General features: G+C 37.7%; 1 protein-coding gene across 12 annotated transcripts in view; it reads left to right on the forward strand.

Annotated features, from left to right (window-relative positions):
- FMNL2 (formin like 2) overlaps window positions 1-9,662 on the forward strand; it is a 259,317-nt gene extending 249,655 nt beyond the window's left edge. For 4 of the 12 annotated variants that reach the window (XM_073305474.2, XM_073305477.2, XM_073305483.2 and 1 more), the window contains 3 exons: window positions 434-532; window positions 1,832-1,955; window positions 5,268-7,570. In XM_073305474.2, coding sequence (XP_073161575.1) covers window positions 434-532; window positions 1,832-1,955; window positions 5,268-5,383 — 339 coding nt within the window. In that variant the 3' untranslated portion in view covers window positions 5,384-7,570. Of the gene's footprint in view, window positions 1-433; window positions 533-1,831; window positions 1,956-3,636; window positions 3,769-5,267 lie in introns of all 12 variants that reach the window. The other 8 variants (XM_073305479.2, XM_073305482.2, XM_073305485.2 and 5 more) reach the window with 4 other exon arrangements.
- The last annotated feature ends 3,694 nt before the right edge of the window (window positions 9,663-13,356 follow it).

Raw genomic sequence — 13,356 nt, forward strand, 5'->3', positions numbered from 1 at the left:
CTCAAGCTCCGTTCAATTGAAAGGTTTAACCTCCTGAGCCTACAGATCCCAGAATGACCTGTAAAAGAGCACTGCACAGCAGTGTTGTGGGACATAAAGTCAACCAGCAAAGGGTAGGGCAAGTAACTGTCTCAGGATTTTACAGAAACCAGGATAAACCACCATTTCAATAGGATTGACCAGCCCCAGGCTCGCTGGTCAGTCTTTGTATGGGAATCTAGCTCCACTGCCTTAACATTAGTGTGAATCATGCAGCTGAGTATCTATGCAGTGCCCTGAAAGTGCCCCCTCCAGTCTTCAGTGGCAGCAGTTATAGTCACAAACTTGTTTTTGCAGTAAGAGCTGATTCTCTTGTTTAAAAAAAATCTCAGACTCCCTTCATTTGTCGCTGTTTGCAGCTCTAATATGGTTTCTTGGTCTTTATGCTAAACAGCAAGCAGAAGAGGAGAATGAGTTGAGAAAGAAGCAAGAACAGGCACTAATGGAAAAACTTCTGGAGCAAGAAGCATTGATGGAGCAACAGGACCAAAAGGTATGAAACAGAGCACTTTGGGACAATATTACTGGAATATTTTGTCTCTAAGGTAAGGAACAATCCTTTCTGCCCTCTAGAGATGTTTGAGAGGACATACAAATAAAACCTCTGCTGAGGGTTAGAGCAGGCCTTTTGGTGCCTTTTCATAATTCTCAGCTCAAGATAAGAATTTCATAATTCTAACACTCTTTATGATGTGAATTTTGGTTTTACAATAAGGGTTTAAAAATAGGCAGGTGGCTTTTATCTTTACCAGCCAATCTTATAAGAGGAAAAATTCCTACAGAAGAGCATAATTCTGAATTTTCCCAGCGTGCACATCTCGGCAGGCCCGTCGTGAAAAATTTGGGGCTCTGGCACACCATGTTCAATGGGTCCCTACCCTCACCCATCACACTTTATTTACACAGATGTTACGGACGTTTTAGGAACACCCCTCCAAGCTCACGGCCCTGATACAACTGTTCCCCTTTTCCCGTCTTCTCATCAGCCCTTCATTTCAGTAATAGGCTCTGAGAAATTAGGTTGGAATAAAGCATCTATGCCATGCCCCTACCAACCGCAGCTTTGTGCCTTAGCTTTATAAGGCATTTTCCTAGGGCGTTGTCTATATTCTGTACACAGAACTTCTGTTAACTCTTGTATTTATAAACTAACATGTAATATGCCTTCAGAGAAACTATCCCTACAATAGCCTGGTGGTAGGCCCCACCCAAGGGATGCCCTGTCAGAGAAATTACCCCTATAATATAGTCACAGACTCAGCCTAAGGATGCCATTTTATAGGAACCTTTTTCCCAGCATGCCTTTCTGGGGCTGGCCTTTTAAATTTTATCAAATGGAAACAGCTACACCCCTAAAGTGGCCATTTTGTAACTAGATGCTACTGCTTCCATGTCTTTCTCTTCCAGCTCTCCACTCCCCTTATCTCCAGTCATGTTTTCCCTTTCTGATGCTGGAGGAAATGGCACAGTCTGTCAATCCTCTAATGCTTTACAGGGTTAAATAAATGGTAGAAGAGGTGGAGAGTGAAATTAAGTAAGGGGAATGGACAGATTTGGCTGCTAGAAAAAAGAACTCGCCATTTTGACTTCCTTTGTGGGTTTAGACAAATCACCTAACCTCTCTGCCTTGGTTTCCTTATCTATAAAATTGGAATGAGACCCAAGTATTAATATTTGAAATTTAATAAGATGGTATTTGGCATCTTGCACATTTGAGAAAAGGAAAGGAGGACTGCAGCAATGCCCTATTGCAGGCTACTCCTTACTGATCTTTACTCCCATTTCCTTTCAGTCTCCTTCTCATAAAACAAAAAGACAGCAGCAAGAGCTAATTGCAGAGCTACGCCGACGACAAGTCAAGGATAACAGACATGTGTACGAGGGGAAAGATGGTGCAATTGAAGACATTATAACAGGTAAAGGAGCTTTGTTCACAAGCCTCAGTGGCTGGTTCACCGACATCATCAAATTGTGGCTGTATATAAATCTCACCTGAACTATTGTAGAGCTTTACAAACGTCTTAACAGGTATGGTTCAAATATAGTTTAGAAAGCTCTTTCCAGTGCTGTGACTGAAATATACAAATCCTTGCCACTGGTGTGTAACAAACCAGACCCCATAACTAGCTTTAATGTGCCCACTTTCTGCACATTTTCCATATACATAGGTATCTGTCAGATACCCTTTGTTTATTTCACAAGTTTTTCTTTCAGCATGTTGTCATGACAAACTTAGTCCCTATGCTCAGCAATAGAAAATTCAGTACCCTGGCAGACAGTACTGCAATCTCTGCATGCCATACAAACCTTTCCTTGCAAATGTTTCCACAAACAGAATGACTGATGGTTAACGTTATTTAAGAGCTTGCAGTTCATTAAAAAGTACTAACAGTAATTACCTCATGTTAATACACAGCTCAGGACAAATCATTTGGTCATACCTGAATGATTTATAGCCCTGAATTGTCATGGTTTTACTGATTTCCAATTAGGGTAGATTAATACTTTGCACTTGCCACAAATTAAAATTGAATACAATAGTGGCTGGGTGTAATTTATAATAATAGCCAGAGGTGATCAGGACACTGAGCAAAAGATTCCTGTTATAGCAAAGTTGCTTTTTAAAATCTGTTTTTGTTTAGGGTCCTTTTAATTTACATAGATGTTCTGGTAGTTTATTTTTATTTTGATGCATATTCTGCATCCCTGGATGGGAAGGGGCAAAATCTTAACAGGTTGATGATTTTAGTGGTCATCCATTTCGCTTGCACCAATGCTTAAGAAAAAAAATCTTTGGGCCAGATTTCCTTGACCATATTTTACATTACTATCTTTTTCACAAGGTTTTCCCAAGAGAGAGAGAAGCAATTTTGCCACTTAGGGCGTAAAAGGAAGCTAAAGGCATATCTGTCCTGGTTGAATGCTGGGTTGGAACTTCTTCACTACAGCTTTCAAGATAGTGCACACCAATATTAAGTAGTAGGCCTTTATTGAAAGGACACAGTCAGTGTAAAATCTAGTCATTTTCAATAATGAGTTAAAAGCTGTCTCACATTCTACACCTCTCCAAGGTCCCACTGCCAGTGGTTGTAATTTTACAAATCACATTTTCCCATTCAAAAATAGAGTTTTAAACCTACTCAGGGAGAAACTGACCATGTGAGAGGCTATGAAGATAACCATATGCAAAGGGATATCAAAGTGCTTATAGCAAAAGTGGATAAACAATTATCAGACATGAGTTATTTTTAAATTGGTGGTGTTTCTTTAGACCCAAAGAAAAGCTTTACTTGACCAAAATCTATGAACCTTAATGATCTGTAGTCACTACCAATGATGGCACACTCCTCTCTGGATTAGAGTTTTATCACCAGTGAAAAATGTGAAATTTAAAGATGGTTATTTGGAGCCTACTTGGAATTCCTTTCTCCCCAAAGAAACCCAGCTTAGTACAGCCTATTGTGATTAAATAACTGATCAGAACATGTAAAACCATCCCAGGATGTCCTTAACAAAGCACTAACAATGTACTAATGCAACAGATCTTTGCTTCTTACTGTGTTGTTTGTCTTGTTTGGCTGTTATTTTTCCATGCAGTGTTGAAGACAGTGCCCTTTACCGCTCGAACTGCCAAGCGTGGCTCTCGGTTTTTCTGCGAACCTGTTCTCACTGAGGAATTCCATTACTAAACTATTACTCTTTCACACCTGATGCTCTTAAAAGGTTGCTGTAGGTTTTTGACGTTTCTCCATTTGTATGGATCTCAGGCAGGGCCACATGAATGTTAAATGGATAGGAATGTCTGGTGTCTACTTGGAGTTGTATTTTATGTCATCACATCATTGCACGTTCTTGTATTTCGATTCTTTTGTTATATCCCATCAACCTTGCGCATGACACTTTTGGCTATCCTCACATTTCAAAGCCACCATTGAGCTACATGACATATGTCATAGAAAAGCAAGTGATGAAAGTCACAGAATGCTACCTATAGAAATGCAGCTTTCTTGCAAATCGGATGCTACAGTTTACAGAAGGGTTAATGGGTCAAATGCAATCATAAATGTGACAGTTCACCTGGTTTTTCTATGGCATCTCTTCTGGGTTCTAGAAGTCCCCTTCTATGTGAAGTGGCGTATGTAGTATGCATGCAGTAAACTAGACTGCTCTATTGGGAAGTGGAATTGCAGTGTGCATGAGCTGAGCTGAACTTTCATGGGCTTTGCTTCCGGACTTGCAATAGTTACTCATGATTATATACTTGATCTGGGGATTTTAACCAGCACTTGCATGTTTGTCTGCACGTACAAGGAATAAAATGTACAAAATCCTTTCTCATCCTGTCACATCCACATTTATTTTTCAGTTCCATGCCAACTTAAACATGATTGGAAATGCCTATTGAACAAACAGAAACAGAGTACAGAGGGTGGCTACATGGTTTGGCTATCAGTAAAGGTGGGAAAAAAAAAATCCAGAATGATTCTCCCTCTGCTGAGGGTGAGACTGGGGGCACACTCTGTAGTGTCGTGGCCACTCTGAATGCTGGTTGCAGACTTGGACTTCTAGGTCTAGTCATGGCAAAGCTGTATTAAATGCAGTCTTAGAATTAATTGGAGCATTTTATGCTGGATTCCTGTTTGGTCAGAGCCAACTTCAGAGGATTGGATGAAGAGAACATCTAACTATGGATATGAGGGAAGAAACTAGAGAAACAATTTTGTTCTCAAAATTCTTTAGCAATCACAGCTATTACTGATACATATTGGCATGTAACTGGATATATTTACATCTTGTGGTGTAAACTGTATAAAGGGTGTGTTTAACACAGCATGTATCTGTTAACACTGTTGTCTTTGTTATTGGTTCTTAATCAAAGACAACAGCGTTTCATTTCTTACTTTTGCAATGTATTTTTATGAGAGCTTCTTAGTAAGATTGCAAACTATAATCAGCTCAATAGTTATTTTCTCTTTCAAGATAATTGCTGTATTATCTTCCTGGAGCCAATCTTCAAAGCAGCTTGGAATTTTGTTAGCAAGAGACTAGGATGGCCATCTTGTCCTTTCCTTCCTGTTTCTAACCTCCTCTTGTAGCCTTGGCCTCATTCCTTCTTCTTGCTCTCTTGGCTAACATGCCTGGGATTTTTGAACACTAAGTTGAGTTGCTCTTCTTTTTCCATCCCATTTTTTATTTAACCATCATTTTGTGTTTTTTTTTCTGTTTAGCCCTAAAGAAGAATAATATCACTAAATTTCCAAATGTTCACTCGAGGGTAAGGATTTCTTCTAGCACACCGGTGGTGGAGGATACACAGAGCTGGCAAGCATCACTTTTTACTTAGCTTCCTCCTCTCTCTGTATGCCAGACAAATTGCTGATAAATATGACTAAATGTAATACTGGTGAGAGTCCAAAGACATAAGGTACACTAAAGATTTTAGAATGTCAGTGTCCCTTAAATATCTATTTTCACACTTGTGTTATATGGCTTGGTAGAGCACGGGCTAAGATGAACTACATTGCTGCTCATGTACAGTCACTGACTTCCATGTGCATCTTGACTCCTGATTCTGGGTTTCTTTCTCTCCTCCCTACTACAGATCTGCAAGTTTTGGGAGTAAATAAAGCTCTAGAGATACAGTAATGGCTTCAGCAAATGCAGAGAAATTAAAATAAGGGACAGCTTTCAAGCCTTTTTGGTTTTAGAACTTCCCTTGAGTTGGGTAGGTGTGTCTCTCCCACTATAGCTTTCCTAATAGGTACAGTGGACTCCCAAACTTCTCCCCTTATTGGCATTTGGGAAGGGTGAAAGCCCTGTCCTCTCTCCCTGGCTCAACTTTCAGCAAAACAAAGGGCTATACATCCAGCATTATGATTGACCAACAGGGGACAGATGGAAAAGATGCCAGACGTTTTTCATATAAAATGAAGTGACCTTTATCAAACTATAAAAGATGATTGAATCATAGGACTGGAAGGGACCTTGAGAGGTCATCTAGTCCAGTCCTCTGCACTCATGACAGGACCAAAAGATTGTTTGACGTATGGGGGGGAGGGATAGCTCAGTGGTTTGAGCATTGGCCTGCTAAACCCAGTGGTGTGAGCTCAGTCCTTGAAGGGACCATTTAGGGATCTAGGGCAAAAAGTGGGGATTGGTCCTGCTTTGAGCATGGGGTTGGACTAGATGACCTCCTGAGATCCCTTCCAACTCTGATATTCTAGGATTTGAACCATGAATGCTTACTATGACTGGTGCCCCCTTTCCCTGGCCCTTTTTTCCATTTTGGCCAAAAAATTTGGCCCCTCCAAGTTTGCCAAAATAGTTATCAGTGTCCTATGCCCCATCACGCCCCAGAGCTGTTCCCCAGCCTGTTCTGCTGCTGTCAGGACTGTACTGCACAGTGCTTCAGGGGCATGTAGAGTACACCTAAGAGATAGGCAAGAAGCTGCACAAATCCATGTGCAGGCAGGAACAGCATGCATTGTCTGCCCCTGCTGATAGTGTACACATGGCTGGGGGAGCCAGGAGCTGCCTTTAAACAAAACACCAACCAAGCTATTACTGCCAAAAGCCATGTAAGCTAAGATATGGAAAGGGCTTCCTGTACCCCAGCCTCACTGAAATTTCCTCCCTAGCAGAAGAAACTTTCCCCCCTATTAGGATATCAAGGGACATACTGAGCATGCTCAGTATATCACCAGTCATCATTCCCAAGAGACCTACTTCCATAAATGGCAATCAGGACAGATAGATTATGACCCAAATTTATCCCCATTGTAATTTCTGACTTCACTGGGAAGGGGTGGAAATTTAGCTGGTCATGCAAGCATGAAGTCGTCATTCTGTGGCTGCAGCCATGTGGGAAAGTATTTTTGGATCCTCGTCAGACTAGTAGCAGAATAGAACCTTTACATTTTTACCATATAGTAATTGTCTAGTATCCACTTTTTCTCATGGTCCTTTTTTTCCCAAAGATAAACTTATAGAAGGCATAAAATCATTCTTGCTTTGGAAAGAGCCATTTAAAACATTATCCTACTTTGAGTTTTTATTCAGGTTCCAGCCCCTTTCAGAAAAATTCTACTGATTAAATTACGATTCAAGTGATTACATCTAAAAAAAAAATCTACTTCAGCTCTATTGATTTTAATTGATGTTGCCTTTCCCAATGACTTTATTACAAATAAAATTATAATCTCCAGCAAAGCAGAAGAAAAATTTCAAACTTGACAGCATGAATCTATTTAGACAAGAATACCACCAGTATTACCTTTTTTGGTGTTTATTAATAAGGACAAATCATATTTGTTTAATTCTCAAGGGGTTTAAAGGCCCTTTACTCTTTCTACACAAGCTGCTTTGATTGGCTGCCAGAAGGACTTTCTTTTCTAAACAAATGACATTTAGTTTACCTGTTTCTGATATCCTATTTCCTTTTTGCAGATCTTAGAAACCAGCCCTACAGACGAGCCGATGCGGTAAGGAGAAGCGTTAGGCGACGCTTTGATGATCAGAACTTGCGCTCTGTAAATGGTGCTGAAATAACCATGTGAGCTGGAGATTTGCATGTGAAAAGTAGAGCGTGTGCTTGAATGATACCTTGTCCATGTGAACTATATGTGCTACCATTTAATTATAGCCTTGAATACAGTAAAATTACCTTCTGAAGGGCTCAAAGACATAGAAAATGCATAGGAACGTAAAAGTGATGGGCTCTCTACTCAACCATAGCTAACAAGTGCCTAAAAGTGAAGTACCTGCTCAAATTAATCAAAGCAATAGGACTTGATTTGATTGGGTATCTTTTTACACCAATACATTATTCAGTATTTTTAACCAAAATGTAAAATACATGATTTTTTTTTTATTACATGAAATTTAGTGATTGGTCTTCAGTGGCCCTTCTTGATTTCCTGACAGGTTGTAAATAAGTAATACTTGGATGCAATCTGCTGTGGACTTAAGCTTTTCAATGCATTCCTGTCCTGTCCACTAAGGAACTAACCTTGACCTTCAACTGCACTTATTAACATTTTTTAATATATATATTTAAGGGCTTACCATGTGCAAGGGGGAATTAATTACAAAATGAACTGTACCTTTCAACCATACACAAACCCCTGACTAATACAAATGTGTTAAAGACATAATTCAGTGAACACAAGGTTTATATCAAATGAACACAAACTATTCTTCATGTTCAGCTTCTGCTTTTTGTATGCCAGTGTGCAACGTGGGATAAGCAGTGAGGGATAGTTGGGAGGGTATGAATGCATTGCGAAGATATATGAAACAAGAATGTTGAATAAGACTCATTTACTATGTTCTTCAGATAGAGGCAGCTTTTGAATAACAATGTGTATTTATTAATTAGCACTAATATTAACATCTCATTAATCAGTATTAGGATTTCTGAGGACCATTACTGTTCAGTTATTAACTCAGTGAAATAATCTTGTGCCCTGCTGAGAGAGGACTTTAATACCCATGTATAAGCTTTAAACTTGCATCTGCATTGAGCAAGAATGGTAACCCAGTAAGTATGTTTTTCCTTTGACAATCGAGTTCTGATCACTTAATACAAAGGGACATTTGTTGTTCAAATGCATCCCAACTTCTAAATTCTTAGTTTTTCTATATTGCATTTTACACTTTAAAATTGAGCTTATTGTATTAGGCGTGGCAATATTTAAATATATACACAGTGCTACTGGTGCAGATCAATTTATTGTTATAAGGGAATTTTATTTTATCCTACCATGGAAGGGCACTTGATCTATTCCCAAGTCAAGAACTGGACTGATGCTAAATTTATACTTTCAAAGAAGATACATTTTGCTTGTGGCTTACCGTTCCTGGTAGCATTGCATCAGTATGTTAATTGTAAAATTTATTGTATAGTATTTAACCACTGAATTTCTTTTCTTTTATGTTGTGCTTTATGTGAACCACTGGTGAAGGTCCCATTTTCCTTGAATAATGTGTAGTTATATGAATCTGTTTTTAAATGTACAGATATTTTGCTACAAAATTGGTGCAGTTTTTTATGGTTTTTACACTTCTCTTTAATTCCCACTTTAGCCTCTGGGTAATATTGTAAATATTGTTTAAAAAATGCAGCCACCTGTGCTATACAATCTGAATGTTATTTTAACTTATAGTTTTGTTTTTTATATTTAACTAAATGGACAGTTTGGGGCTCAGTTACCACATTGACTGCCACTTACCTATTTACAGAAAGTTTACATTAAAACTGCCACCTATTCTCTCATTTACAGCAGCGTGTACTCAACATGCGAAAGAGAACATGCCAAGATTGCCTCTTTCTTCACTCATAGTGACAAGAGTTTTATTCTGTGTAAGAAAAAATAATTTGGCAACGTAATTTAAGTACATTTATTAGTCAAATGGGTCAAACTCGTAAGCTCAGAAGCTTTTTATAACTTAACTCTAGACAGCAAATAATGTTACCATACAAGTGGACTGTAATATTGGCATGTTCTCTTTGATGTTTTTCTAGTAATAGACCTGCTTCTTAGCAATATTAGAAGTGTTTTATAAAAGCAGTTCATGTTACTTTTCTGGTCTGTTCATGGCATATGATCAAATAAACTATTTACACTACTACATGGTAATCCATGGCTCTTTTTCTTTGGTGTGTTTATACTACATTTTTATGCAGAGGTTGCTAGCAAATGGATCATGATGATGGAACAACTTATTCTTACAGAAATAATTGTCACTTATATCTGCAGTTTATCAACAGAGACTGAGGGGGCGGGGGAATCACAAATTCCAGGTTTTCTCACTAGCTTCTGCCTTATGCCACAACTTTTTGCAAAACTTAAGCTGTCTCATCCTATGATTCTGTATTTTTGTTTTGGAGAGAAACACTGCACAACAAAGCCTGCTTAATCTAGCTCACAGACAAACCATAGTAATGGCAAAGATGGAAAGGAAACGCAACCCATTCTGTAAAGCTACGCTTGGTCCCATTTCCATGCTAACAGTATTAAACATAGGCAATAAACAAAGTCAACTCAGGTGGAGGTAAGACATTCATTAGAAACCTCAAACTTTGGCTAATTTTCTCCATTCAAGTCAGCAGACTTACACCAGGAAAGAATTAAGACCATTTTCTTCGTGCTGTTCACCTTAGAACTCCTTTTCAACAGAGTGCGTTTGGCCAATTTTTCCTACCAAGCAATAGTTTCTTAGGACCCTGGCTGGGTTGGAAGAAAACGAAATTTTGTGGCTTTAAAAAATCTTCTCTTTTGTAGCAACTGCAAATAGGATGAGCAGAGACCGCTTTTTTTTTTTTTTTGCAGGGAGTGGTGGTAATATGGAGTCACAAAACCTGCATTTTACCACTGGAGACGCTCAGTAGCTACTTCTGCAATGTCCTGTCCAAAATAAACATGGTTTATGCAGAAGTAAAATTCACCAATAAACAATTCAGTTAAATCTGCTAAATGAAGCAGTTTATCCTGGTTCTGGCATTACAATAATCACAGAAAAGTTTCTACTCTGAGCTATTCTAACAGTCTCAAGATCAATGAACAAAGGAAGTTCCTAGAGTACTTTTCATACAGCATTTTCCTCTCAAAACACAGGATCTCTGAATAAGAGTAACAGTGTACAAACTCACTCCCCTCCCCCGCCCATATCATTTAACATTTACAAACTCTTAACAACCCATGTCCTCACAGACCTCATTACATCTCCACTTAGGGCTTGTGAATGGGGGGGGGGGGGGCTCCATTTTTAATTTACAAAAAATACACATTTTTGGCTTGCAACAAAGAGATCCCAAATGCTGTGGATTTAAATGTAACAGTTTAAAAAAAATTATTTAAAGTAAAAGGAAAGTGACTCAGGCAGTATTTGTCTTTAGGCTGGTCTACACAGATTTTGTACCCCTTTAACTCTATAGGTATAGAATCTGCTATATAGTAAAGCAGTACAATTCTTTAGTATGCTTGTAGATAAACTAGTATAAAGTCCTTCTAGCTGCGTAACTTATTTCCAATCTAACTACATTTGTGCTCTGGGGTTTTACTGCTTTATACCAGTTTTTAAACCATTAAGTACAAAAACCATACTCTAAAGCAAGGAAGTGAGATTATATTAAGGACACATCACTATTCTGGGAAATATCAATATACAATATGGTTATTTTATAAACACTTCTACTTTTCAAGGTAGGTGTACCATAAACAAAAAACTTAAATACCTTAAATGTTTACTGATCAGTCACTAATTTTCATAAAGTCTTACCCTGGTCTAACTTCCTTGATAAACATTTCAAATCCTATACCTTTTGATTAACAAGCATTTCTTATTGTAGTACAATTGATAATAGATCTTGAGACACTGTCATATAAAAAAAAAGAATTTGCTTTTCTCAGCACTTTCATGCATAGTTCAAGCTGCTCTTTGAGTATAAGGTTTGTATTTACCAAGGCTAGGCACCCTCACCAGCACTCCATATCCCGTGAACAGATTTAATTAATATCTGAGTAAGAAAAACAAAAATCACAACACCTAAATAGACAATTCACCCCCAGGACTTTTTTTCTTCCCTTCTTCCCCCATCTCAAAAGAAGATTTCCAGTGATGCCAGGCAAAAATTGATTATGAGAAATACACTGCAAAAGAATAAAAATGTTGTAGCACATCTATTTACACAATATTTCTGCAGCAAAATTTAATCTATTAAAATAATAAAATGGCAGACAAGTTATTTATGGTGGTGGTGAATAAATTATGCCATAAATGTAATAAGGGGCATAAGTGATAACACAATTTAACAAAATGTGGTAAAGCTCAAATTTAAGAGAAAACCTCTTGTAACCAAACCTTAAGCCCTTTTTCAAAAATTTAAATTTAACAAAATAAATCCCCCACCCCGCAAAAAAAAGGGGGGGGAGGGGAAGGGTGGATTCAAGATAGCCCTGCAGAATAGGCGGATTCAAGTGAAACTGACTACGAACGGGAAAGCTAACTTTCAGTCAACCTGATCATTGTGCAAAAGAGACAAATAGCAAATCAAACACTGAGTTAGAGTTTTAAACATGCTTTGTTTTAGTAATCAATAGCATTATTAATAAAAGGAAAACTAAATTTACTTTGCCAGTAATCCCTATAATTTCAAGACAACTACAGAATCTGAAAGCAAGGGATTGTGATGCCTTTTGAGAAGAAGAAAGACTAAGACTGAATTTTGTTGTTGCTGTTTATGAGTAGATGGGAAGTGTTCTGCCTGTGGGTATTTCTATCACACAAGGAAGGAACAGTCCCATCCACTGAAAAACATGAGGCTGCAAAAACTTTTTTCTGAGGGGGGAGGAGATGGGAGGAGGAAAAATACTTTTTTCCTCAAGATCAGAAAACAAGCTGTGCCTTGCCAAAACAGATTTAAATGAGATTGTATTTCCTATTGGGAAGATTTTTGCAAGATCTGATTGAGAAATACAAAAGAAATACATTCCATTAGAATAATTTACAGTTACATTTTTTATTTTTAATGGAAAAATAAAGACAAACCTTTTAAAAGTAATATTTACTTAGAAACATGTTTCTTCATGTATACTATGCTAGGCAATAAAAGTATTTTACACAAATTCTAATGTGTTTTCAAAACCATTATTACCTGTCAAAAATTCTAAACTAATTTGCTACCTTTAACATTTCCTCAAATCTCTGTCAGTGTAAAACCAAGTATTAGACGTGATGAACTGTGTACTATCACCCCAAAATTTTGTGTTTTGTTTTTCACTATAGAGTTAACCTAATTGTTACAATACCAATGTATTTGCTTTTTTTAAAATATAAACACAGGAAAGTGAATTTTACAAGGTTAGCAAAATATATATATTTAAAATCTAACTGTAATTTTATATAGCCATATACCCATGATCAGCGCTCAATTCCTGACACACAGACTAACCTGCAACTTTCCACACTTCGGATAGTTGCTGGGCATGGTGCAGAAATATGGAACAGTCCCACTGCCAACATTTTAGTTCATTTGCAGTTTTTTGGATATTTAGCATGAAACATTTTATTATATATAAAATACAACGTATTTGAATTCTTTACCTCAAACCCTTCCTTGGCAAAAGTCATATAAGGTATTTCTTCAGTAACGAGTGATTCACAGGTATGTTACGTAGTGATGGATGACTAGCGTTTCTAATGTTAGATGTGTATACTGAATATTCTTTAGTACAAAAACCTGTCATTTCCTTCTTGAATATAGCAGACCAAGTATGTCTCTAACCAATATTTTCTTTCAACTGAAAAGTTTCAGTC

Source organism: Lepidochelys kempii, chromosome 11, assembly GCF_965140285.1.
Source record: "Lepidochelys kempii isolate rLepKem1 chromosome 11, rLepKem1.hap1, whole genome shotgun sequence".
NCBI lineage: Eukaryota > Metazoa > Chordata > Testudines > Cheloniidae > Lepidochelys > Lepidochelys kempii.